The sequence below is a fragment of the Molothrus ater genome, chromosome 2 (assembly GCF_012460135.2).
Source record: "Molothrus ater isolate BHLD 08-10-18 breed brown headed cowbird chromosome 2, BPBGC_Mater_1.1, whole genome shotgun sequence".
NCBI lineage: Eukaryota > Metazoa > Chordata > Aves > Passeriformes > Icteridae > Molothrus > Molothrus ater.
This window is the reverse complement of record NC_050479.2, coordinates 40,296,060-40,319,724: the sequence shown is the minus strand read 5'-3', so window position 1 is coordinate 40,319,724 and position 23,665 is coordinate 40,296,060. Positions and strand designations below refer to the sequence as shown.

At 39.2% G+C, this 23,665-nt stretch overlaps 2 protein-coding genes across 8 annotated transcripts in view; one reads left to right on the top strand and one right to left on the bottom strand.

Moving 5' to 3' along the window:
* The window catches only part of FARP1 (FERM, ARH/RhoGEF and pleckstrin domain protein 1), a 201,312-nt gene extending 194,459 nt beyond the window's left edge, over positions 1 to 6,853 (top strand). For all 5 annotated transcript variants that reach the window (XM_054518572.1, XM_036406875.1, XM_036406866.1 and 2 more), the window contains exons 24-27: positions 273 to 436; positions 2,886 to 2,993; positions 4,007 to 4,158; positions 5,253 to 6,853. In XM_054518572.1, the coding sequence (XP_054374547.1) occupies positions 273 to 436; positions 2,886 to 2,993; positions 4,007 to 4,158; positions 5,253 to 5,334 (506 nt within the window). In that variant the 3' untranslated portion in view covers positions 5,335 to 6,853. The remainder of the gene's footprint in view (positions 1 to 272; positions 437 to 2,885; positions 2,994 to 4,006; positions 4,159 to 5,252) is intronic.
* A 3,331-nt stretch (positions 6,854 to 10,184) lies between these two features.
* STK24 (serine/threonine kinase 24) overlaps positions 10,185 to 23,665 on the bottom strand; it is a 52,533-nt gene continuing 39,052 nt past the window's right edge. For all 3 annotated transcript variants that reach the window (XM_036406886.2, XM_054518574.1, XM_054518573.1), the window contains exons 5-11: positions 23,455 to 23,612; positions 18,928 to 19,113; positions 18,538 to 18,683; positions 17,510 to 17,633; positions 16,526 to 16,594; positions 15,495 to 15,631; positions 10,185 to 13,181 (exon numbers count right to left, since the gene is read on the bottom strand). In XM_036406886.2, the coding sequence (XP_036262779.1) occupies positions 13,145 to 13,181; positions 15,495 to 15,631; positions 16,526 to 16,594; positions 17,510 to 17,633; positions 18,538 to 18,683; positions 18,928 to 19,113; positions 23,455 to 23,612 (857 nt within the window). In that variant the 3' untranslated portion in view covers positions 10,185 to 13,144. The remainder of the gene's footprint in view (positions 13,182 to 15,494; positions 15,632 to 16,525; positions 16,595 to 17,509; positions 17,634 to 18,537; positions 18,684 to 18,927; positions 19,114 to 23,454; positions 23,613 to 23,665) is intronic.

Sequence of the window (23,665 nt, the reverse complement as noted above, 5' to 3'; positions counted from 1 at the left end):
TCCAGGAACTATTTGGGCAGTGCCTGTCCTTGGAAGGTATTAAAAACACCAACAAAGTATGGTAGTTAGCTTTTAATTCTAACACTTGCAGAAACACATAAATTAAATATATAAAATATAATAATCTATTTTAAGTCTGCACAAAACTATTTCTAAAACGGTGTTTTAAAATTAGTTCTCAATACTGCGGACAGGATTGATTTGTTTAATTTTTCCAATTATATATGTTGTTGCATAGAGGAAGAAAGATGCTTTTTCCCTGCATTTCATAGAGTCTCCTGATGAAACTACTGTAGACCAGGAATCTGAGGACGACCTCAGTGCATCCCGCACCTCACTCGAACGTCAGTCACCCCACCGTGGCAACACTACGGTGCACGTCTGCTGGCACAGAAATACCAGTGTTTCAATGATCGACTTTAGTATTGCTGTGGAGGTATCTGCCTCAGAACCACCTGAACTGCAGCTCCAGGCTCGCTTTTCAATGACAATTTCCTTTTTGCTCCTCCTTAACAAGTGCGCTGTTCCCTTGTCTCCTCCTGGGGAAGTTCCAGGCACGCTTATTAAAACTCCTCCCATATTCCCAAGTGATGGCATAAACCATCACTCAAGCAGCACAGACCTGCTCCTATAGTGCACCTCTGTACAATCAGTTAGAGCAGTAATTTTCATAGAAGCAACTGTCAAAAAAAAACCTGATCCCCTTTAGAATGTGAAGCAGTTCAAACTGTCTTAATGCTTTCAGCTACAGAGGCATTAAGTCGAGCGGAAAGGATATTGTCTTTAGCTGCTGCAGCCAGAGTTTCAATTATGTGTATTACTAACTTACTTTCTTTACCTAGCCATCTTTTCTGGAACCTTGTCTCATTGCTCAGTCTCATCTGCTTTTTCTTTATTTGCATTTTCCACCTCAAAATAAACCCCTTTTTTCACCACTCTGATCACAGCTAAGCCAATTTGATACACATTTGTTAATTCTGTACTCAACAGCCGAGGTGCAGACATTGTCTTTTCAAAGATTGAAATGAAAGACTTCTAGCTTAGTGTAGGTTTTAGGATGAGGTAAGCCTGCTGAGGTGTTCTTCCTTCACTGAAGACAGTCCAAGGAGCTCTGTGTACTTTATCACAGCCCTTAGCAAATGAAAATTTATGCTCTATGAAAATGGAAGAAGGAATCTTAAAGCTGAGTGGATCTGCACTCGCATGGCAGCCCTCAAACATCAGCCCCCCATTGCTCTAGAGAAGAGATACTGATGCAGAACACAGTGATGTAAGAACAAACATATTCATAGTTTGTGTAACTGCCTCTGTTTTTAAACAGGAGGTGAATTTGTTGCTGAAGTATGACAAAATATTCCATGCTGAAAAATGCTGACTGTAGAGCCTCATTTCGGTCCCACATAGGTGGGATTTTCCATTCTTCATACCCTTATATCCTGCAAGGGAGGAATAGTTCAGCACAGGACAAGGTCTCGTATTTTTCCCTAAAGCAGAGGCCTTAATTAGATATAGAACTTATACCAGTGACTCATTCTAATGATTAAAACATTTAGTTAGGCAAATCTAACTAGGTCTGAGATCAGTGTTCATTGTTGCTCATTTTTGTTCCTTCCCTGTGCCTCCAATGAACACCAAGCAGTGAAGACCAAGCAACCCTGGAGCCATGCCTTGTTCTGTGAAAACATCTCCAGCTCCACTGCTGCTCCATGCGTGGCAGGGCCCGCTCATGCTCACCTCGTCCTGTCGGTGCCTCTCACTTCAGCATTATCGTTTATTTTCTTTGTGTCTCTCCCTCCTTTCTGTCTCTCTCGTGGTAGAAGAGCCTCTCTCTGTCAGTGACTGTTCCTCCCTACCTGCTGGACTGATCAGTGATCAGCGGCCTGTTTCCATTTCATATGTCTGCTGGTACCGAATGCAAAGCCTGTCCTTTTATGATATCCTCCAGAGTAATGAGGTAACAGAAAATTAAGGAGTACACCTGTAACTTAGGGCAAGGAGGCAGTTGTCCAGATATCAGAGAACAGGATGAGTTAAAGGAAAGGCTTTAATGCATATCCAAGGCTGGTGAAAACAGAACTTTTTAAGAATACTTCATTTGTAGTAGCTACACGAGGAACCCCAGATTTCAACTATTAAGGTTTACAGATTAAGTTGTTAGCTTCTGCATTAGATAAAGAGAATGATGTAAACAGCTATTGTGATCCAGGCAAGAGCCCTACAGTCAACAAGGAATGGGAAGTCATTGATAATTCACTGAGAACCCCCCTTCATTTGCAAGGAACAATGATGCCTGGCTTTCCATCTTCACTATATGAAGAGCAGTTGGTTCAACCAGCCATTAAATACATGTACTTGGTTATGGCTTACTCTTCCTTTATGTTAAACTAGCCAAAATCCAGCTAGAAATAAGGTGAACAGTCCTTGTTTTTGAAATCTTTGAAAAGTACCATGTGAAGTCCCTGGGTACAGAGACCTCGGTCTCTATCTGCAATTCTAAAGTATGTCATAATTTTCCTTTACATCACAAACTCATGTCAGACTTTCTGTTTCCATTCTATTTAAGTACCATTCTAAAAGAAGACAGTAGGATTAACAAGACTGAGGTTTAGTAACAGATTACCAAAAGCCACCTCAGTTGATAAAATAATTAGTGTAGTAGCTTTGAGTTTTTGGAAGTACCCAGCTGCAAACAAAAAAATATGTAAAGTACTTACCTACTGCTCAGCAGTAGAAAAATGCAGAAGAAAAGTATGTCCAGTCAGTTGAAACATTTTCATTTACAACCAGGTCACATAAAACCAGATAAAAGCAAATAATTTTTCTTACGATAACTAAACTGCAGGCACCTTTCACTGTTTTACTTGGCTGCTTTTGATCTGTTTCAGAACCAGCTGTCTGGAAATCTGCTAAGAAAATTCAAAAACAGCAACGGGTGGCAGAAGCTTTGGGTGGTGTTCACCAACTTCTGCATGTTCTTCTATAAATCGCACCAGGTAACCGACCGGGCAAGTGTGAGTGGCTGGAGATGACAGTGGGGGGTTCTTTTCCAAAGAGGCAGCTGAGAGAGAAGTGGATATCAGTCAGGGATGCTGTAGGCTGGAGCAGCAGGTGCACTGGGCACAGCTGCACACACAGCCTTCACTGCCACTGGCACACAGAGCAGGGCTTGTTCTCACTGCTCCTGGGCCAGTTCTTTCCTGAAGCTTTCAGCAGTCACAGTACAGATCATTCTTGAAAGCACAGCAGAGCTCACCACTGCTCAGAAGCTGTGGTGCAAGCTCAAACCAGGCTTTTATCACTACAATTAAAAACTTAATAGTGACTTACAAATTCTGTTTACCATTACTGACACTTAAGCCAAACAAGAGAACAGTGGTCAATGATTTAATCTACCTGAGCAAATATCCTACTGCAGAAGTAGGGGATTCCTGTTTAGAATCTGTTGGACTTCTGAATCTGTTTGAGCAGGGCGTAAGCACAAAGTAACTTGAGTTGATACATGATGCTTTGTTATAGAAATCCTTAATGATGAAAGAAGGAATTGGAGGATATTCCACACGTAAGAGGGATAAAGAAATCGTTTGCCATGCAGTAACTGCACTTCAGCAGTGACCCTGCTGGGTGGCCAGCACAGCTCTAAAGGAGTAGGAGTTTGCAAGCTGAGGATGAACCTGGGTGGTGCCCTGCCAGTGGCAAATGATGGAGCATTATGTTCATCAGTTCGAAAGCAGTGAAACTCCAAGATATTAGCCAGCTTTCCTTCAAGGAAATAATGATAGGATCAGCCTGCAGCAGATCCTTATGCAGAGGGTCTGTAATGATGACCAACTGAAACTACCAGACAATTAATCTTATTGCAATTGTATAAATCTGGTCTTTTTCTGCACATGTGCAGAAAGAAACACGGTGATCTTTAAATGAGGGTGTGTATCTGCTTTCCATTTACTTATGCTTTCTTTATTTAAGGGCATTTGATCTCAGAGCACTTTCCATCATATCTTTTCAGGACAATCATCCTTTAGCCAGCCTTCCTTTATTGGGATATTCACTTACCCTTCCTTCTGAATCTGAAAACATTCACAAAGATTATGTGTTCAAGCTACATTTCAAATCCCATGTGTACTACTTCAGGGCTGAAAGTGAATACACCTTTGAAAGGTAAGTTTGTTTTTGAGAGAAAATTTTTGTTAAATGCCAGGAGCATTCTTCCAAAGGTTAGTAGATACAAAGTTTATTTAGTAAGTTGGTTCAGTAATACAGGCAAGTGGTTCAGCACAACTGGGGAAAGGACCTTTTAAAATTATAAAGGAAGTTTTAAACCTGATACTGCTAAAATCAAGTGATTGGTTGTGATGATATGGAAGCAGTAATAGTAATTACTGCAAAACCTGGAATTATCCAGTCAAAATGGATCAGGCTGGCTGTATGGGGAGCTCCATGCCTCAGACTTCAGGAAGCATGTGAACAGATCACAGGACACCTCAGTAGCTCTTCAAAATAGCTTGGCTTCCTTTAGTACAACTGCATGGAAAATCCACACCTGAAAAAAAATTCCAATTTCCAATTTTTATAGAAGCAGCTGTTCCTACTACATATTTATGCCACTTCACCATGTAATTTTTACACCTCCCACTGAACTTCAGATACATGGAGAGTCAGGGAAAAGGCACTACTCCTCCTAATTTGTGGTTTGGGATTGTTCATACAGGGAACTAATTTAGCTCTTTTATATGAAGCATGAACATGTCAAAAATCATGATGCCTTCATCAAAGAAAGCTGCTCTTAACCTTTAGCCATGTCAGTCCAAAACTATAAACAAGGCAAATTGTAGGAAAGTGGTGATAAAATAAAAACACAAAATGCTTTTATCAGTTCTAGGAAAAACAAGCAGAAACTGCAGCTAAAGTACATTTTTTTGCTCTCAGATTAAGAATGGTTGGTCTCAATTACTCATTGCTTGGACCACTCAGAAAAAAGATATTTGGTGTCTGCAGAGCAAGTAAAACCATTATTAACTTCACAAGTTTTGGGACCCATACCTGCTGTTTGGGATCTGCTGTCTGTTCTCTCTAAACCTCCTTACAGTTTTGGAAGTTGCCTTGAGACAGATTTAGGGGTGAAGTAGGAAGATGCTCCCGCAGGCACTAAAAATCAAACCGTACAACCAATAGCACAGACTGTACCTGTCAAGAACTCCTCCCCTGGGAACTGACCTTCCTTTTGTTTGTGTCTGTCCTGGTGCCTCTCACAGATGGATGGAAGTGATCCGAAGTGCCACCAGCTCTGCCTCTCGCACTCGAGCTCTGAGTCACAAAGAGCCTCACGCCTATTGACGGCTGAACAAGCCGCTGTGTTGATTGTCCAGCAGCTGCTGATTTTCTAGAGGACATTTGAAACTCTTTTTCTCCCTCCAAGTTTAGGAAAACTTACACTTTGGTAAAAGAAGAGAATTGAGTATGGTTTTGCAGAAACTTTCACAATTCCTCAGCAAAACTGTTTAAGTTCTCTGAATATACAAACTAGCTTACCATCATCCCAGTGGCTGCGGTTCATTTCATGTCTTCTATTTTGTCATTCTGTGCTGTTTTTAGCTTGTGCCAGTATTAAAATATTGTCCTTATTAGAGTGCCAAATGCCAAAAGACGTTTTGTTGCCTCAAAGATTGCACCTAAAAGAACTCCCAGATGACTGAAATCTGAAAACTTTCTCCTCTGAGGCAAACACTATTTTCTTCTCTTTTCATAAAAATATATTATTTTTTTTTTACCATGTTAATCTGTAGACTGCTGGGCTTTTAAATGTAGATGGATTTTCACAGTATAGAATATAATTATATATACAGCAAGCAGTCTAACAGGAATGAGATAACCTTCAGATTTCATGCTTTTTTCCCCAGTCTTTCTACATTTAATCAGCAACGATTTACTAATTTTCTATGTTTAACAAGGAAACAGTTGACAGCTCATTCTCATTTCCCTTTGGGGTCACAAATCCATGTGGTATAAATAAAGTATAGGGTTCTTATCTAACCATTTTTTTGGTGCAAGTTGACCAAACTGTTCATCTGTTGGCTTTGAAAAGTGAGTACTACTTGCAAGACGAAAAGTTTTTAAAATAATCCAGTGCAATATTATTTGGGCTGTTAATGTACTGTGAATGGTTATGTACAAGAAGAAATTAAAGGCTGTGGTGACATTCTGCTGTTTGTTTTACAAACTTGAAAGAAAACCTGTATGCTACAAGAACCGCAGCTATTTGTGATTCATTTGTAGTGTTTTGGTAACTAAATTGCTCTAAGCTGGGGGGTACTACTGAAGCCCCGAGTTTTCATCCTGCTTGCTACACATCCCAAATTGACTTGCAGTTTATTGTTGGAATTTCAGTCTCTCCCTCTCTCCCCTGTGGCTCAGGCAGACAGAGAGTGACTCACACAACCTGCAGCAGAATTACCCATTTTGTATGCCTAGCTTCAACATCAGCTGGCACCGCATTTTGGATAAATTGGTGGCGCTGAGAAGGTTGGCAGCAGCACTGTATCTGCAAGGCTTAGATCCTTTCCTTCATGTTCTAAGAAACATTGTCACTAGGGTGATGTAAAACTTCCACTGGCAGAAGTTTGCTGTGCTGGTAACACCCATCACCATTACAGGCCTTGGAGGAAGCACGGTGCTAAGCAGAGGGGGCCTGAAGGTCAGTCTGGGAAACAAAGCTGAAAAAAAAAGTTCTATCCCTGCTTTTTCTTCATCCAGCTACTTGCTCTGTTAATGGCTTGTCTGTGTGCGATGTGTAAAATGGCTTCTTACAGCTTTGCTCACAACAAAAGGGAATAAAATACCTCACTCCACCATTGTACATATGGCTGTTTCGAGACAGTAAAGTGTTCTTTCTGTTACCCCCAACCCCAGACATACCTCTGTCCGAGATGAGGATGGGCTCCAAACCCTTTAGGACAAGCAGCAGTCCTCATGGCCAAATCCAAGCACATCCTGACAAAGGGAAACTCTTTCCAGAGCATTTCCTTCAGCTGCAGGGAGACCTTCAGCCCCTTGGGCAGGTAGAGTGCTGCAGTTGCTCTTTGCCTCAGCTAGTGCCCCTGGCTCTCCACACCAGTGCAATAATCACACCTACCCTGGAGCACTGCCTCTGGCTAAGATGTGCTGAAGGACAAAGTTGGATAGTAGGTAGGAAAATCTGAAGCCCATTTTCTCAGCTGCAGGTCCCCCTGCCTTGTCCATTCTGAGCCTGTCACCCTGCCCTGTAGGGAATACAGGAATTCCAGTGCTTCAGGACTGTCCAGGAATGCGAGCACTGATCTGCATAGTGAGGAGAAGAGGAAATAGCACAGCATAGGTGAACAACAACTCAGCTGCAGCCATACTGGTCTGGGCAAACAATGCTGAAAAAGCAACAGCACTCTATGTTGCTATGAAGTAAAATGCTGCAGACCTGGTCCTGCCAAAAATTACTGAGTGGTAAAATAGTACCTTGCAAGACAGGGCCCTGCCTCTTCCCTTTAGAATTGTTGTCTGTAACAGTGAAAGGCTTTTTAAAATGTAAATTATATTGAGGGCCATGGCCTTAATTCAGCCAAAACTGAATTTTAATTTAAAAGCCTGGGGCTTGTTGGATAAAATGTTCATTAACTGCTGTCTGCTGCAGTAGTTTATTCTGAGCTCTCCAAAGAAATCAAGTAACAGTTTTTCTCATTAAGTTTCATTTTTACACGAGGTGAATTTGGAAAATAAGGCAAAGACCAAAATACAGTGATATTTATTGTTAACAGCAGAGACCAAGTTAGACTGTGGGTGCAACTCTCAGAATGCCCACCTAATCACCATTTTCACCTTTTTGTATTATTTTTCCTATTTTAAAAAAAGTCTAACACAAGAATTTTTTTTCTTCTCTACTAGTGTGATTTTTAATTTCTTTATAAAATGGAACCATCTGAACTGCTGTCACCTGTCAGCATTTTTCTAGGTGTTTATTCCCAGGGTTAACCCAAAACTGAAATGATAGTAAGAGAGTAAAATCAATTGTCTTGATGCTCATATATTGGAAATGGGCAGAGTCCACATGTGTGAATAAAACTCAATGTACTAGAAAGCTCTAATGTACAACCACTTATTTTTAATCCTGATTCACATCATAGCACTGCCTGTTCAGCCAGGCAGGGCCTGCAGAGAGGGAGGGTCACTGTGTGCCAGGTCAGGAGCTATCACTAAACACATCTCTCTCAGCTGCAGGGAAACCTCAGACGGGGCACTCCAGGAGATTTGCTGCTGGTGCTGTTATTACTCACCATGAAATAGCTGCCAGTTTCCAATAATGGACAAATAAAAACAAAACAGGATTTCATTGCCTCAGGAGGTAGCACCACAGGCAAAGGGATCAAAAAAGCCTGGACTCCTGTGGTTTTTTCAACAAGATTAAGCATCTCCACCATTTATCTGCTGTCTAATTTAACCTCTGTTAAGATGTGTTTGATAATATACCTCAAACCTACCTCTTTTCAGAACATTTTATTTGAACAACACTGACACCTTAATGCCTTTGTAAATTCAGCTGAAACCAGACAAAAATGACAGACTGAAAGACAAGTCAGCAGGTAGGGGAAAACATGCTGTGATTGCAGAAATCTTGATGAAAGTCTCTGACTAAGGAGGAAGAAAAATTCGTTTTAGAGACAAAATCAGGTGTAATAGCCTGCCATTCCATCAGCCAAGAACAAGAAAGAGGATCAAGAAAGACCTGAAAAGCCCAATCTTGCCCATTCTTTCTTTCTATACAGGACCAATTACATGGTCTTAGCCCTCAAAAGCACAGTTACCTACGTGCAGGCAGATGCACAACTCCAGCTGCTACAGCACAGGGACACTGCCTCTGCCCTGGGGCACAGGAAACCTGGTAGGGGACAAAATAATGGGCAATGTGCCACACATACAGTTTTTAGCAGCAGAAAATAGTAATGAAGTACAACTACAGGAGTGCAGCTGTCACAGTTTGTCACCAGGTAAAGGTGCAATCCATGTAGTTTGTTGTGAGCACTTAATCAGTTTCACTGGGCTGGCAGGATGGAGGCTACAAGGTGGGTTTTAAATCACTGCCATCTGCAAGTGCTACAAAATCTGAGTTGATTGCCACAAAAAACCCAACACTGTTTAATAACCCTTCTGCATATCATTACTGACACATGGGCAATAACTGCTCTAGAAGCCCACAGAGCATCTCCTCCAGGGAAGGGGCCCTGAATCTCATCTCACTGACCACTCACGTGGCAACATTTCATGAAACTTTTCCTTCTTTATTTCTAGGTCACGTAGTGTACAAGGAGGTTTACTGTGTTGGTGTAGAGTGACAAAAGTAAAATTTAAATTTTACTTTTACTCTACACGGTTATAAACAGGCAGCAACATTACAGAAAACAAGACACACACTTTCATGGTCCTCTGTAATCATGCATTAGAGGTGGCAGGAAACCCTTGCATACGATTTCTCCATGACATGTGCTCAATGCAGTTCCCAGCACATCTGCACAACACGGCTAAAAAAACAGGAAAGACATTTGTGCTATACCTTCAGCTCCTCCCCAGCAGCCTACAAAACTGATTTGGAATTGTCCTGATCTTTACACGACACCTGTGCTTATCAGCACTCTGGATAATCTTCCAATGGTGACATTTGTAAAGGCAAAACACATTTCCTTCAAAGCCAGGTTACTGTAAAATTCCTACAAACTGGTACCACGCAGTTTAAAAAGTAATACAGAACATGACAGAAAGTAGTGAGACCTAAAGAAGACATTGCCCAACTACATGAAAAGCACATTAAAAGGCAGATGATGGGGTGCCAGGCTACAGGAGGATGTGAACTCACACTGAGCCAGCTGCTTTGCAGTGAGGTGCCAACACACTCAGCCTCACCTTCCCCCTCCACCTGCCCCTCTTGCACAGCGGGGGCAGAACACCCCAGTTAGGGCATTCCACAAGTCTTCACACACAATGATGGAGCTGCAAAGGAACCATGGCACTGCAGAGTGAAGTCACTGCTTTGTTAATACACCACAAGTGTTCTGTGCCCTAGCACATCATCCTTCAGTGAACTGGTCAGCAACTACAAAGTGCAACTGCAGAGAAAATTAAGGTAATAAAATAGATCTGAGAGTTATAAAAAAGCAAGCCTTCAGTTCAAATAACTGATTTTATTGTTTTTAAACAGTTTATTTACTGCCTAATCATGAAATCCCTGACAAATAAGCAGTCCTACTAATTTAAAGGTTTGCATAAATAGGGATAGCTTGTCATTTAGTATAGTCAAGACTGAGTGAAGTACTACCTGCACAGAAAAATCATCAGTGCAACATCGTAACACAGACATGTTTTAAGCATGAAAAAACCTCTCAAAAATATCAATACACTTATTTTCCTCTGAGAAACTGAGGTGGTGCTTCTTTCAAATGAAGCTCCTCTTCTGTTACCAATATAGACCTGATTTTTAAAGCATCAATACTTTTTAATAGCAAATGATTGTACTTCTACATTCAAGATACAGCACGCTTTTTTTCAGTGAATCTCAGTTTAAGATAGTCTATATTTAAATAATCTGTATATTACATATAAAAATACACATCTCTACCATAAATGAGGTCTTGTCTTCTTCTAAATGCCCAAGCCTTTTGGCCACCTGCCCTCGCCACAAGTCTTATTCATCTTAAGCTCTGACACATCAAGCAAATTCTTCTACTCAGAGAAGTACTTCCTCAACATACAGTCCTGGAACACAACTAAAATGCAACTCAAAACACATACATAGAACTTTTCAAATGAGTGTTCAAAGAGTGTAGCTTAGAATTTAATTCAACTTACTGATTGATAAATTCTTGACAATCAAGTCAGTAGCATAAGTTTAAACTTCCCCACTAAGTCTCAGAGTTCTGTGCATCTCCAATTAAGCTCACTTTAATTTCCAGTTCTTACATTAACAGATGACTAGGGAACAGCTTACACTGATCAATTTACATTTCCAGTGCAAACACACCTGTTGAATTCCTTGTGCATTCACAGCACAGGGATCTATTGAAGGCTGAATGTTTTCATTTTGAGGCATTAACAGGTAAATTTCCATTGCACTGCATTCTGATGCCCATTTCACAAAAGCAGTGCTAAATTTGTTCCCTCAAAAGTGAGCCTATCCATAACACTTAAGAGCACACTAAACAACATAATTAAAACTATTAATCTAAGTGGAGTTGTAAAACATTGCTCAAACTTTAGCATTGTTCAATTTATTTTAAATTTCCTTAGCCATAAAGGAAACCCATTACCTCATTAGGCTGGCAAATGAGTAATGCCTGAAAGCATGCTCTCAAGATGAACACACACCCACATTTCTTCCAACTGTTGTTCCAACCTGGGCAGAAGTTTACTAGCTCTGTTAGCAAGACAGTGTCCTCTTACTGTTAAATTCTTAAATTAATAAATTAAGGCTATTAATATGCATAGACTAAGGGCTACCATGGTGATAGAAGTCCTGGAAGGAGACCTCACCAGCTTCCACAATGGTTAGAGTACCTGGGTTTCTTGTACCAAGCTAGGCAGATATGCCTGTATTTTAAATGTTGAGCCTTTCTGTTCCAAAGCTTCCATCCATATTTTTTTTAAAAAAGTAAATATATAAGTTACTTCACGGTCATGCAAAGCATAAAGTCATTAATTTTCTCATTAAAAGAAGGCAAAAATGCTCTCTTAGCTACTGGAATAAGAAGAACCTGAATATACTCTTGGTGAAACCAACCAAGGTGAACCTCAGAGTAATACTGTGGGGGGAAAAAAAATAGCAGCTACCTAATCAACTGTGCATACAAGTAATGAACTAGTATTACTGTTTCCAACATCTATGACACCTGAAGTCAGCTATCTAGAAACCCTCACAGGAATAGTGGAAATCTTAAAATTCAGAATTTCAAGAAGTAACTTTTCTCTGGAGAGGCAAGCAGCAGGAGCCAGCACACAGCACCTGGGCTGTTTCTCAGTCTCTCTGTTCAACATCTATCCATTCTGGTAAAGAGATGCACAGATCCAGGCAGCGAGACCAAATACTGAATCCATGGATGATTTTTCTTTTATGCCTAAAGACATTCGTTTTAATGATAAAAATGGGCATGATAAAGAAATACTTGCCACTGTCTTAGAATTTACACCTTAAGGAGATATTTCAGAATAAATGAAGGGAATAAAGATTTCTCTGAGCATTTAAACATGTTCAGGTGAAAAAAAAACTGTGTCTGAATTTCACAAGCTTCACAAATATCTGTTACTAAAACTGAACTATTTCAGAATTTGCATTGGCACAGTTTGAAACGGAAGGTATGAAAGAACTCATTCTCTAGGAAAAAAAATCATTTAAGTTTAAAGCTTTGAGAGACCAGTTGTATGAAATTTAAAACAACTAGAAGTAGTACCATAAACAGAAAGTGATGCTCAGAATATAAGTAAAAAGAAAGAAATGCTAGAGAAACAGAATAAAATTGTGTCTATGCTGAGGTACAAATAGAAGGTTCTATAATACAGGATTAACTCTTTCAATGGCAAATACTTCACACACAAAAATCTAACCGAGATTCACTTACCACATAATTCAAACTTTACATGTAATAAAGGCAAGGCAATACTCAGTTATGGCCTGTCAAATGTTTACCCCACTAACATTATCTACAAAAGCACTTAACCATTTTGTACACAGTGATTCCTTATGCACATTGAAAGGCTTTCTTTTAAAAAAGACATTATATACATATCTGTACACAATTCCAACAACCATGCTCCATCTCTCAGTGGAATTCTTAAAGCAAGATACCTGAGGTTTCTCAATATCTTCAATTTCTCTATCACAAACCTAAATATACATTTCAGATTTTACAAAAGGACACCTCCCTGGAATATGTGAATTATCATTTTAAAAAATTATAGCTTTAAGGAGCTGAAAAAGATTGCCTCCATCCAAGAGACTTCATTTTCACTCTTAGAATGTCCTTTCTCCCAAGGACTTTCCAGAGACTGAGAGGCAGAACAGCATTAGGGTGCACGCCTTCAGTGCAGACACCATGGGATCTCTGCTGTCTTGGGAAAGCCAGGAAGGAAGAGTATGTCAGTAGGATGAAGAACTTCCTCCAGCTAGGGAATATCTGAAGAGGAAAAGAAATAGTTACTGTTGCAACTTTTAGAAAGGTATTTCACAAGAAGCAGCAATGAAGGGATTCCATTTTATGCTGTTGAAGTTCTGGCCTTTTTCCTTACACAATGGCACTCACCACTGCCACCACACCTTAAAGGAAGAGCCTTGGAACTGAACAACCCTGTTAAGAGTATCACTGCTTTCCTAGCAAACAGCAACAACCTGTGCTCAAATGTGTTACTGAGCAGCACTTGATGATGGAAGAACATTTAGTGACTCCACTTTCCTACTCTGCAAGCTTACATCAAATATTTTCAAAATATTACTGGGCCAGGACAACTCTGTCTCTTGATCTAAGCAGATTCTTAAATCATCCAAAGAAATAAGCACACCTTTTAATCACATTAAGTTTCCAGTAAACTTCACCAAACATCCAAAATCAAAACTGGAGGGGGAAGGTTACTGGGTTCATGCACATTACTGGGCAGCTATTCTGAGGGTCCCAGTTAATTCATTCAGACAAGCTTACAAAATCCAGTTCTAACCAATCATAAGGGGGAGTGAAAATGTAATCAGAAACTTGTTGTTGAAAATCTAACTTCAGTAATTAGCTATCAAATTGAGAGGGTATTATACTGAATGACCTAATGATGTAACAGAGCATACTTCTTGCAGCACTCAAACAAGAAGGAATTACTTTTTCAGCTCCAAAAAACAGGTTTATCCCCAAGTGAAACCTAGTAAGCTATGGAATGATTCAAGCTCATTTTTAGTGGGAGTTCTTCCTATTCATTCTTTCACTCCCTTTCTGGAGTCATTATCCCATACTAGCTGGAACACAATCCCTGAAAAATAGAGAAAGTTCACCCAGATGTGATCCACTGACAAACATTCTCTATGAATAATTCTTTCTGTGCTAGAAAGAGAATGGAGTGCTTGCCTTCACTGCTCTAAGAACTGCTCCAAAAACACTAACAGTCCAAGGAAGCAGAACAGAGGGAAAGCAATGCTAAACAGGTATATAAAGGGTTCTGAGCTCTTTCTCGCAGGACAAAAATTATGAATGTTGTTGTCGTGACAGAACAAGTAAGATCACTTCCAGCATCCCCAAAAATGCCCATGTCTTGGCACTGTCTCCACATGGCCATTTTCAGCCTCAACTGCAGCATCAAGTCTTTGAGGTTTCCGGTTCCAGGAAGATCCTGTACCAGACTGATAAAAATACGACACTGAAATATTAGCTGATGAAAGACTGGATTCAATTTTGGAACCCCTAATGGAAACAACTGAGATGGAAGCTCCAGCAGCTCTTTCAAGTCTGCCAGGACCAAATGAGACAGGACAGGACATCTGGCATTAGAAGTAACCTTTCAGCACTAGAGATGCTGAGTGGGCTTCATTCTTAACAGCCCATAAAGCAACAAACATGATTGCTTGCAAGTTTCTTGGCATTGGTTTTTACCGAAGGAGAAAGGGTCAGCCTGGAAATCCTGTGCTTCAACCTCAAAGCTCTGAATTCCTAAACTTTACCAAGCTGTGCTTAGAGACAGTGTAAGGAAGACACCTGCTTAGGGTGATCTTTTTCCATGTAGTGGTCCATGATTAATCACTGACATGAGTTTTTTCTAGTACCAAGCAATCCAATCTGGCTGCTGTGAGATTCACACCAGCTGCGGGCTCCTAGAGTCAATGTTACATTTATAGCCTCTTCCAGCAGCAATTCTGAAATTTATACTTCTTGTCTTTTCTTGTGCAGCATTTAAAGGAACAGAAAATTGATTATTTGTTCCTAATATATTCCTAAGGAAGGCAGTTAGAAAAATCTCATGAAATTTGGCCTTTTGAAGTAAGACCAAATATTGGTTTTGGAGGTGTCACCCAAAGGCCATACAGACTGTCTTTAATGAATGAACAAGGAACCACTGACCATGTGAGTGAGGGAAGCACAGACCAACTGAACAGTCAATTTATCCATGTGGGCAAAGGAACCTAAGAGTGACACAGAGTGTTCTCTGCAATACACACCCAGACACCAAGGAAGTGTGTGTCCCTTACATGAACTGCAAAGGGAAAAGCCTGTCCAGTCTCATTTGACACACAATATGCACACCAACAGGATGAACATGCATATGTGCTATGACCTGAAGCAAGAAATTAGAACTGCTGACACGATTAGGTGTTTTTCCAGTAAGCAAACACAACTGCACAAACTGCAGGCACAAGTGGTTTTCTTCTTCATTAGGAACAAAAATTAATTCTTTCAATTCAATGTAAGCCAAATATTTATAGAATTCTGTAAGCCATAGTGCAATAGTTTCATTACCTCTGAAGCCTCTGCACAAGGTGTGACACCATGGTATCTGCAATGCCTGGACAAGCCTCTTCAGCTAAATAAACTGCCTTCCTCAGTTCTTCTATGGAATCTGTGTTACCACCACAAACCTCACTCTTCTCTTTCAACTGAAAGGAAACCAGGAAGAAATATATTAATGAGATACTAATAAATATTTCTATACACAATATAATGCAGAAGCTTGTTAGGAAGTGACCATCAGTGTTCACAATGTCAGCATTTGACTTTCATCATAGACCCTCAGACACTGAAGACTTTTTTCAAGCAGAAGTTTGTCTTTACAGTACTTATCAGGATGTCATTCATCTTCACATGTCTTCAATCTTCACACATCCTTTTCAGCATGCTCACAGCCAAAAATGACAACAAAGTATCCCAAGGGAAAAAAAGCAGTATTTACCCACAGCTGTTTGGTTTCAAGATGTGCTTCCTATACTTTAGTATCCATACTTGCACACCTATAGTTTATACATATACACTGCAGTAATTTTATCAACTTTTAAAAATAATCATATCTTCATAAATTCTTCTCTTATCCTTCATATATTCTTTTTCAAAGTTGTTTTTAAGTATTTGGGGAGAGAGTATAAAAAATATAAAACTCAGAATGGGAACAAAATACAGTTTTCAACCCTGAAATTCAAAAGTTAAATTCTTTATGATCTGTTCTACAACTGTATCTTGGAACAGATCTTGAGCTTGAAATTTGTAATAAGATAAATACATAAAGTAGTGTCAAAAATAGAATGCTGCAATCCAAACATTGACACACCTTTTTCTTGTCATGTTCATTGCTTTAGGCCAGCATGGCTGATGTTACTACCATGCATATCAAGTATTGTTAGGAACAGATCTCAGAAGCAGACATACTAAAGGCACAGCTAAAACTTAACACAGCAAGTTCAAAATGGGTAGTAGCAAACTTAGGTATCATTCATTATATTTTTCAATTTTTTTTCAGATAAACCTTGGAATTGTTAAGTTTTAAAGCAATAACTTACCTCTGCAAATAAAGGGGATATAATTGTAGACAGGCATTGGGATAGAGGCCTCTTTGGGATATCCTTTTCCTTTAAAGAAAAAAAAAATCTGACCAATTTTATTTTTGAAAAAAAAATACTCATTGTATGCTAATAAAGACAAAATGTAGTTCCAACATGCTACACTTTATGAAAGCTCTGTTTCCATACATGGAAAATGTTCTACAACATATTATTCCAAAGCACTGTGGAAAATAGAGGCTGAATTAAAATTTGAGACTGCAGCACCTCAAATACACGCAAGCTCAAAATTAGAAGGGAGAAAAAAAAAACAAACCACAAACCAAAACCACTGAACTCCCACAATGCTACTGAGCATTAACCAAGTCATAGACATGCTGATATTTACTAGGTTCATCCTGGATGATACAATATTTTTCTTATATTTCTCCTTAATTTTCAGAGCCAGCACAGCATCAACCTGCTCTGGCCACACAGCTTGCAGAAAATACAATGGAGCAGTTCCTAGGCATCCCTTATTCTGGGTTGCTTGGGTTTGGTGGGGTTTTTTTGGTGGGTTTTTTTTTTTTGGACACAGGCACATTTTGTTCTTTGTTACATTGTATTCTTTTTCCTTAAAAGACCAAAATGCCTTCTCCAAAACTCCAGCCTAGATTTGCAATGTACTGGTTTTAGTTTACTATACGGAATGAGATTTTGAAAATACAATATTGCCTGGTCTTCCTCCAGTGGTTTTATTCCAAACTAGAGAAATATTTTGGTATGTATTTTGTCAACTACAAAAAAGGACATATTAACAGAATGCCCAAAATTCAAGGCTTACTCAGAAAGTTTTGTGAAAGGCAACTGCAGAAAACACATTTTTAGCAAAAGTACTGGAAGTTTCACAATATAAATGCTTTTAAAGGCATAAAATAAAATCACCCCACTAAATTATTAAAGCAGAATTATCTCCTTGTACTATGAAGTCAATATTTTGAGCACCTTATTTCTTTGCAACTCCAAAGGCTGGGCTGCTCCATTCTCTAGATTCTTGGGGTCTTTTTCTCTTATTGTAAAGATCCACTCTTCTGTGTCACTCCCACCTGAAGCCTGACCATCTGCTTCACTTCAAGGGAAAGGAAAAAAATAAATCAATTTTTATTACCTACACCTTACTGCTGATGTTCATTAAATGTACACACTAAATATAAAAACTCAGTAAAGACCAAGATCAGGATTCTATTGTGCAGGCCACTACATATAAAGACAAGTATGAAAATTAAGGTAACTTTTTTTTTGGGTAAATTAAAAATTTAAACCAAGATACTTCCCAGATTTAAGGAAGTGAAGCATTACAGATTGAAAACATTTTCCCAAGTCATATTAAAAAGTTACATGAAGTGTTTTATTGCTATCTGAAAACTGGGTTTAGCAGAGTACCTCAACTCATTAGGGAAAGGGGATAAAACTAGAAAACTAAATTCACTTTTCTTGCCTAGAAAATTAGTTAAGACACTGGAACTGTGGTCACTGGAAGGCATGAAGCCATTAATACTGTAAAGAAATAATGTAATGTCATTACATTATGTAATGTCACCCAAGAAATAACCTGATGCTTGCCATTAGCATGCAGCCTGGAATTGCAGCGAATAGTTGTGTTTTCTTTACTATGAGGTATTTAATCCATTTGTGAATAAGCTGTGGCAGTCTCTTCACCTGAATCTCATTTGCACAGTGTTACTTGGCTGTGCAGTTTAAGACCTTCTGCCTGCAGAACAGCTGGGCTCATGTCTAGGAAGAACCCTGGACCCTACATAAAAGAGAAGGTAGCATAGAATATGGGCCAGGAGAGATTTTCCTCAGTGACTGTTACTTGCATGAAATCCCTGCCAATACTAAACTTGAGATTGCATTCATTTAGCAAGGCCACTAAGCTGAAAATCTGCAAATAACTGAATACAGCAATACATGTGCTAAAAATAACTCCTTGGCTCCTAAAGGAGGATATTTTATAGACTCCTCAAACTTACGTATCCGAGTCATCAGAACTGGAGTCGTCATGACTTTGCTCAGACTTCCATCTCTTATGCCTGTCAATGAGGTCAGCCAAGTAAGATGTTTTCTTGGAGTTTCGTAAAATGAACTTGTGTTTTAAAAGCTCTTTTGCAGTAGGTCTCTTAAAAGAAAAAAAGAGACAGTGGGGTTTTTTTACCATGTTTAAGTATTGAGTGACTCACTACAAAAACAAAGAAATCCAGAGTTTAGTCTTGATACAAATGAGATTTTAAATATATACAGTATCTAAAAATATACCTGTCACTTATGTCAAACCATATTAGAGAAGGTGAATGACACTTACTCATGCAATCCATGTAAAGCAGTCAAGTTCTCTACTACACACTGACAAACATGAAACTCACAAAGCTTGGGTCCTTGTTTAAGCAGGCCTCGACAAATTCTTTGAGGGATTTACTGAAGTTTCCTTCCAGCGTTGGTGGATTGTTCTTAGGAATGAGGAACAAAACTTTCATTGGATGTAATTCTGAATGAGGTGGCTCTCCTTTTGCAAGTTCTATGGCTGTTATGCCTAATGACCAGATATCTGCCTGTAAGAAAGAATGCTTTTAAGATTAGGTTGGAGAAAGAGAAGAAAGTGTTGGCTTGCTGCTCTAGTTTAACCAGCAACAGACATCTGCTTGCTCACACCGTCCCCTGGTGGAATGGGGGAGGAAGAGAATTTGAAGGGTAACGGGAGAAAACTTGTGGGTTATGAACAGTTTAATAATTGAAATAAAATAACAATAATAATAAATTATAATGGAAAAGAAAATAGAGAGCACTAACACCCAAGAAAGGCAAGTGATATAAGTGGAAACAGCTGTTCTCCTCCAAGAGGAAGATGCTCAGCCAGTCCCTGAGCAGCCCCTGGTTTTATTGCTGAGCATGAGGCCATATGGTGTGGAATATCCCTCTGGTCAGCTGGGATCAACTGTCCCGGCTGAGTCCCCTCCCAGCTCCCTGTGCACCCCCAGCCTGGTGGGTGAAAAGCAGGAGAGGCTTTGACTCTGTGCAGGGGCTGCTCAGCAATCAGGAAAACATCCCTGAGTTATCAACATTTGCAGCACACACCCAAAACACAGCCACATACCAGATACCGTGAAGAAAATTAATTTTACCCCGGTCACAACCATCACACTTGTAAAGGTAGATTTTAAAGCTTTACTGTAAATAACTTCATGTGTAAATTGGTTTTGTTACCATTGTTTTATGTGATTAGCCTCATAGCCCAAGTAAACAGAGTTTCTTGGTTGTCTCCACTCTTCAGTACAAAACAGTTTTACTAAATAGAGTTTAATTTTTTTGAAATCAATACTACTACATCAAAAGCAATGTCAGAGTTGTTATAAACTAGCATTTTATCTACCATATTCAAGTACACTCTGTAAATATGGGGTAAGACTAAAATATTTGCATAAAGTATTTTAACTTGCACAAGATTTTTCCTCAACATAAATTAGCTAGTACAACCATCAGAAATTTAATACACTAGAATATAACTTCCCTGGAGTTTAACACTGGTTTTATTTATCATTCCTTTTCACAGACTAGAGAAATGCATTCTTGAACAGTAATATTCAGCTTTTTGGTCCAAGTAGCCTCTAAAAGTTTTCACCATCAAAATGTGCTACTCTTTCTACGGAATGCTGTCTCCCTTGATACAAATCTTATTGCAAATCTACCTGAAGTAATGTGAAGCAATGCATTGTAATTCTCTCATGTTTTGCTGAAATCACAGACCCAAAAGTCAAGAGAATGGATAATAAGCCTGTCAGAAAGGTAAAAGAAAAAAATTTTCACAGAAATGTCTGTTCCAAGGACAAGATACCAATTAAAATATTTATGTTTGGTTTTTTCCTGTTTCTTTTTAAGTGAAAGCAGAACAAAGTCTTATTCTCAGGAAAACAGGAAGGATCTGACATAAGCTGTCTGGTTTTACTCCCAAACAGAGCAGTTGGAATTTTGATATGCTGTAAACACATCTATTTCCAGGTGCTGGACAGAGCAGAGATTTCATTCATCACTGCTGTCTTTACAAAGAACCCCTGAACCCCACCTGTGTCATCCCTGTGGATTCTCATGGTTATCTTTGACAGACTTGTACACATCCATTCCACTATCACAGCCACAGTGCCTGGCCCAAAACAAGCTCCTCCTTCCTTGTTCAGACAGTATCCTACTGTTAAGAGTTTAGTTACTTAATTTTGCAAGTAAGAATGAAAAAAAAAAATCAGAGTCAATTAGCATACCATTGAATTTATGAAATGCCATTTTGTTAGCCCATGTTACAGAACAGTTCCTGAGCACAAAGAATTACATAAGCACATGAGCCCTGAGTTTCATTTATCTTAATAAGAGCATTATCAGCTAAGCTCTCCTCAAGCCTAATTATGAGTAACTTCCCTCTAGCAGGAAAGCTTTTCTTGGTTACAAAAGAAAAATGTCACCTGTGAAGATGAGTCTTCATGTTAACAACTGATTATTATTATTTCCACTTTATTCAGAATTTCAGTTTGTCAAGAGTAAAGTGTTAAAGCCACATAAATGGATATGTTTCCTCTGCCAGACTTTCAGTCACAGGTGGAGAGTGTGTATATGAAGTATAAACATCAAATTTACATGTGCTTGAGTGCACAGACTTCCACCTGCACAGACATATATGTATAAATACTTCCTTTTTTCCTTACTTATAACTTTTTTCCTTACTTATAACCTTTTTTCCGTACTTATAACTCTACTGCTAGTGACCTTCCTCCACAAAAATGAACAAAAAAGTGCAACAAACCATGGCTGGTATAGTCATGTGCACTAGACTCTTTGAAGTCCCAGATGGGTTTTGGAAACCCATCATCAAAAATAACTAACCCCATAATCCTCTGGAACCATATCCTCCCCTTTCACAGATAAGAAAGGAAGTACCAATTGCACATGTACCCAATTAGGCATTTCTAGGATGGACTTGACTGTGACAGTGAACCCCAGAACAAGGACAAATAGTTCTCCTCCAGATGTGGTGACACTCCATTCACATGTTGTAATTTTTAAAGTTTCAAATCTTGAACAGAAATTCTTCTTCCAAGTTCAGATGACAGTCACCAACTCACTGGTAACTACTATTTACTGCAATACTGCCATAAGCCTTTCCTCTTCTAATCTAATGAGTAAAATTCAGTCTGGCTTTGAAGTTCTTGTAAGTCAAAGAAACAGGCTATGTGCAAAAGAAAGACACTTTCAAATCAAATATCTATTTTTTACAGTACAAGTTTTATAGTAGAAAGAACAGAGAACTAGATCTATGAAAAATGAAGCATGCTAAGAAAACATGTTTTCAGATAAGACAGGAATCAAAACAGGAAGCAGAAGCACTGCCAAAACCTAGAGCCCTTTCAAGCTTTTATGGGGAATCCTCATCAAGTATCCAAGACACTTATGTCTATATGACACTGCAGACTGAAACAGCCAGAATGAAAAACGTAAGAGCTGAATCATACTTTGTCTGAGTGATGGTCACTCCCAGGAGCCAAACCTCAAAAAAACAAAAAACCCAACCCCAACCAACCAAAACCAAAACAAATAAACTAACTAAAAATCTCCCACAAAAACACACAAAGGGAAAAAACAACAACCACCATTCAAAAAATGTTTACTCAACTTTAAATTGGGATTTGGGGGTTATTTAAGCTTCTACAGGCTCTACAGTGTTTTGCTTGTTATAGCCTCTTTACAGAAAGATATCAAATAGGGAATGAAGCAATAGTACAGCCTAGACCAGAATCAGCCTTGGCAAATGGAAAGAAACATCCCAACCTGTCCCATTGCATGGAGATACAGCCAATCAACAAATCCCTACAGGGAAATCAGAGGACATGAGCAAGGAAGATGAGCTCAGGGAAGAACATAAGGAAATACTGGCTATTATAATAAAGAAAGCTGATCTCAACACAAATTGGGCTTGAGGGTGACCTTTGTTTCAGACCTACAGCTGCAGCAGTGGGCTGGGCAAAGAGCCTTTCCTGATACATGGGTGTCCTGCTGAGCTAGCCCGGCCATGTGGGGGAGGGAGAAGGCAGGGGCAGCCAAGAGCTGTAGATGTACCTCAAACAAACAGAAGCATAAAAAACAAGTAAACAACACAAAGAACTTTGAAAAAAGCAATAGGCTTGAACTGGCTCTAATGGGCATATTCCTTTCTGGCAAGCAGGGACACACAGTGCCATACTGATGAGAATACAGAGAACAGTAATGGATTCACATTTCTATTGTGACCCAGCTATGTATTACAATTGCTATATTGTGCTTGTCTTGAGATTTCAGTATGCTGATGTGCCACTCTCCTAGATCAAAATCCTGCATATAGATAAACTGGTATTTAATATTAACACCTCCCAAATGGCAAATCTGAAAGAACACGGTCAGAGCAGCACATTTTGCCAGAGATGAGTAACAGCCCTTTCAAACAACACTTTCACATCCAACCAAATCCATATTCTTCAACTGTGTTGCTGGCTATTTTTTTCTAAAAGCAAGAGGAAGAATATCGACAGTTTGAATATATTTGCACTCTTCCACTTTTTCTAAATATCGGCACTCTTCTACTTTTAAAACAGCCAAAAATACTCATCAATAGAGTGGGAAAAAAGGTGATGAGATGCACTCGTGAATACTGTATCATTTCTTGCCATCTGGATTGTCTTAATAAACTAGAAGACTTAAACCTTAGATACAAATTAGGAAATCTTTCCTCACGAACAGCTTTTAGCTGCTAGGTGTCACCTGAACACATCCTCATGTAGACACAGCCAAAGTTATAAGCTGCATTCTCAAGACCAACCTATATAATTCGATTTAGAAAAAGGAAGGGACTTTAGTAATGCCTTGAAGTACCTCACCTTTGAATCATATGCTGATTGCTTTATTACTTCAGGTGCCATCCAAAATGGTGTTCCTACAAAGGTATTTCTCTTTATCTGTGTATCTGTTAGCTGCCCAGCTACTCCAAAATCTGCCAGTTTTACTTCCCCTTGTTCTGACAGCAATACATTAGCAGCTGCAATAAAGAAGAAGAAATACCAGAAATTAAGATATTTGACACCATTTGAC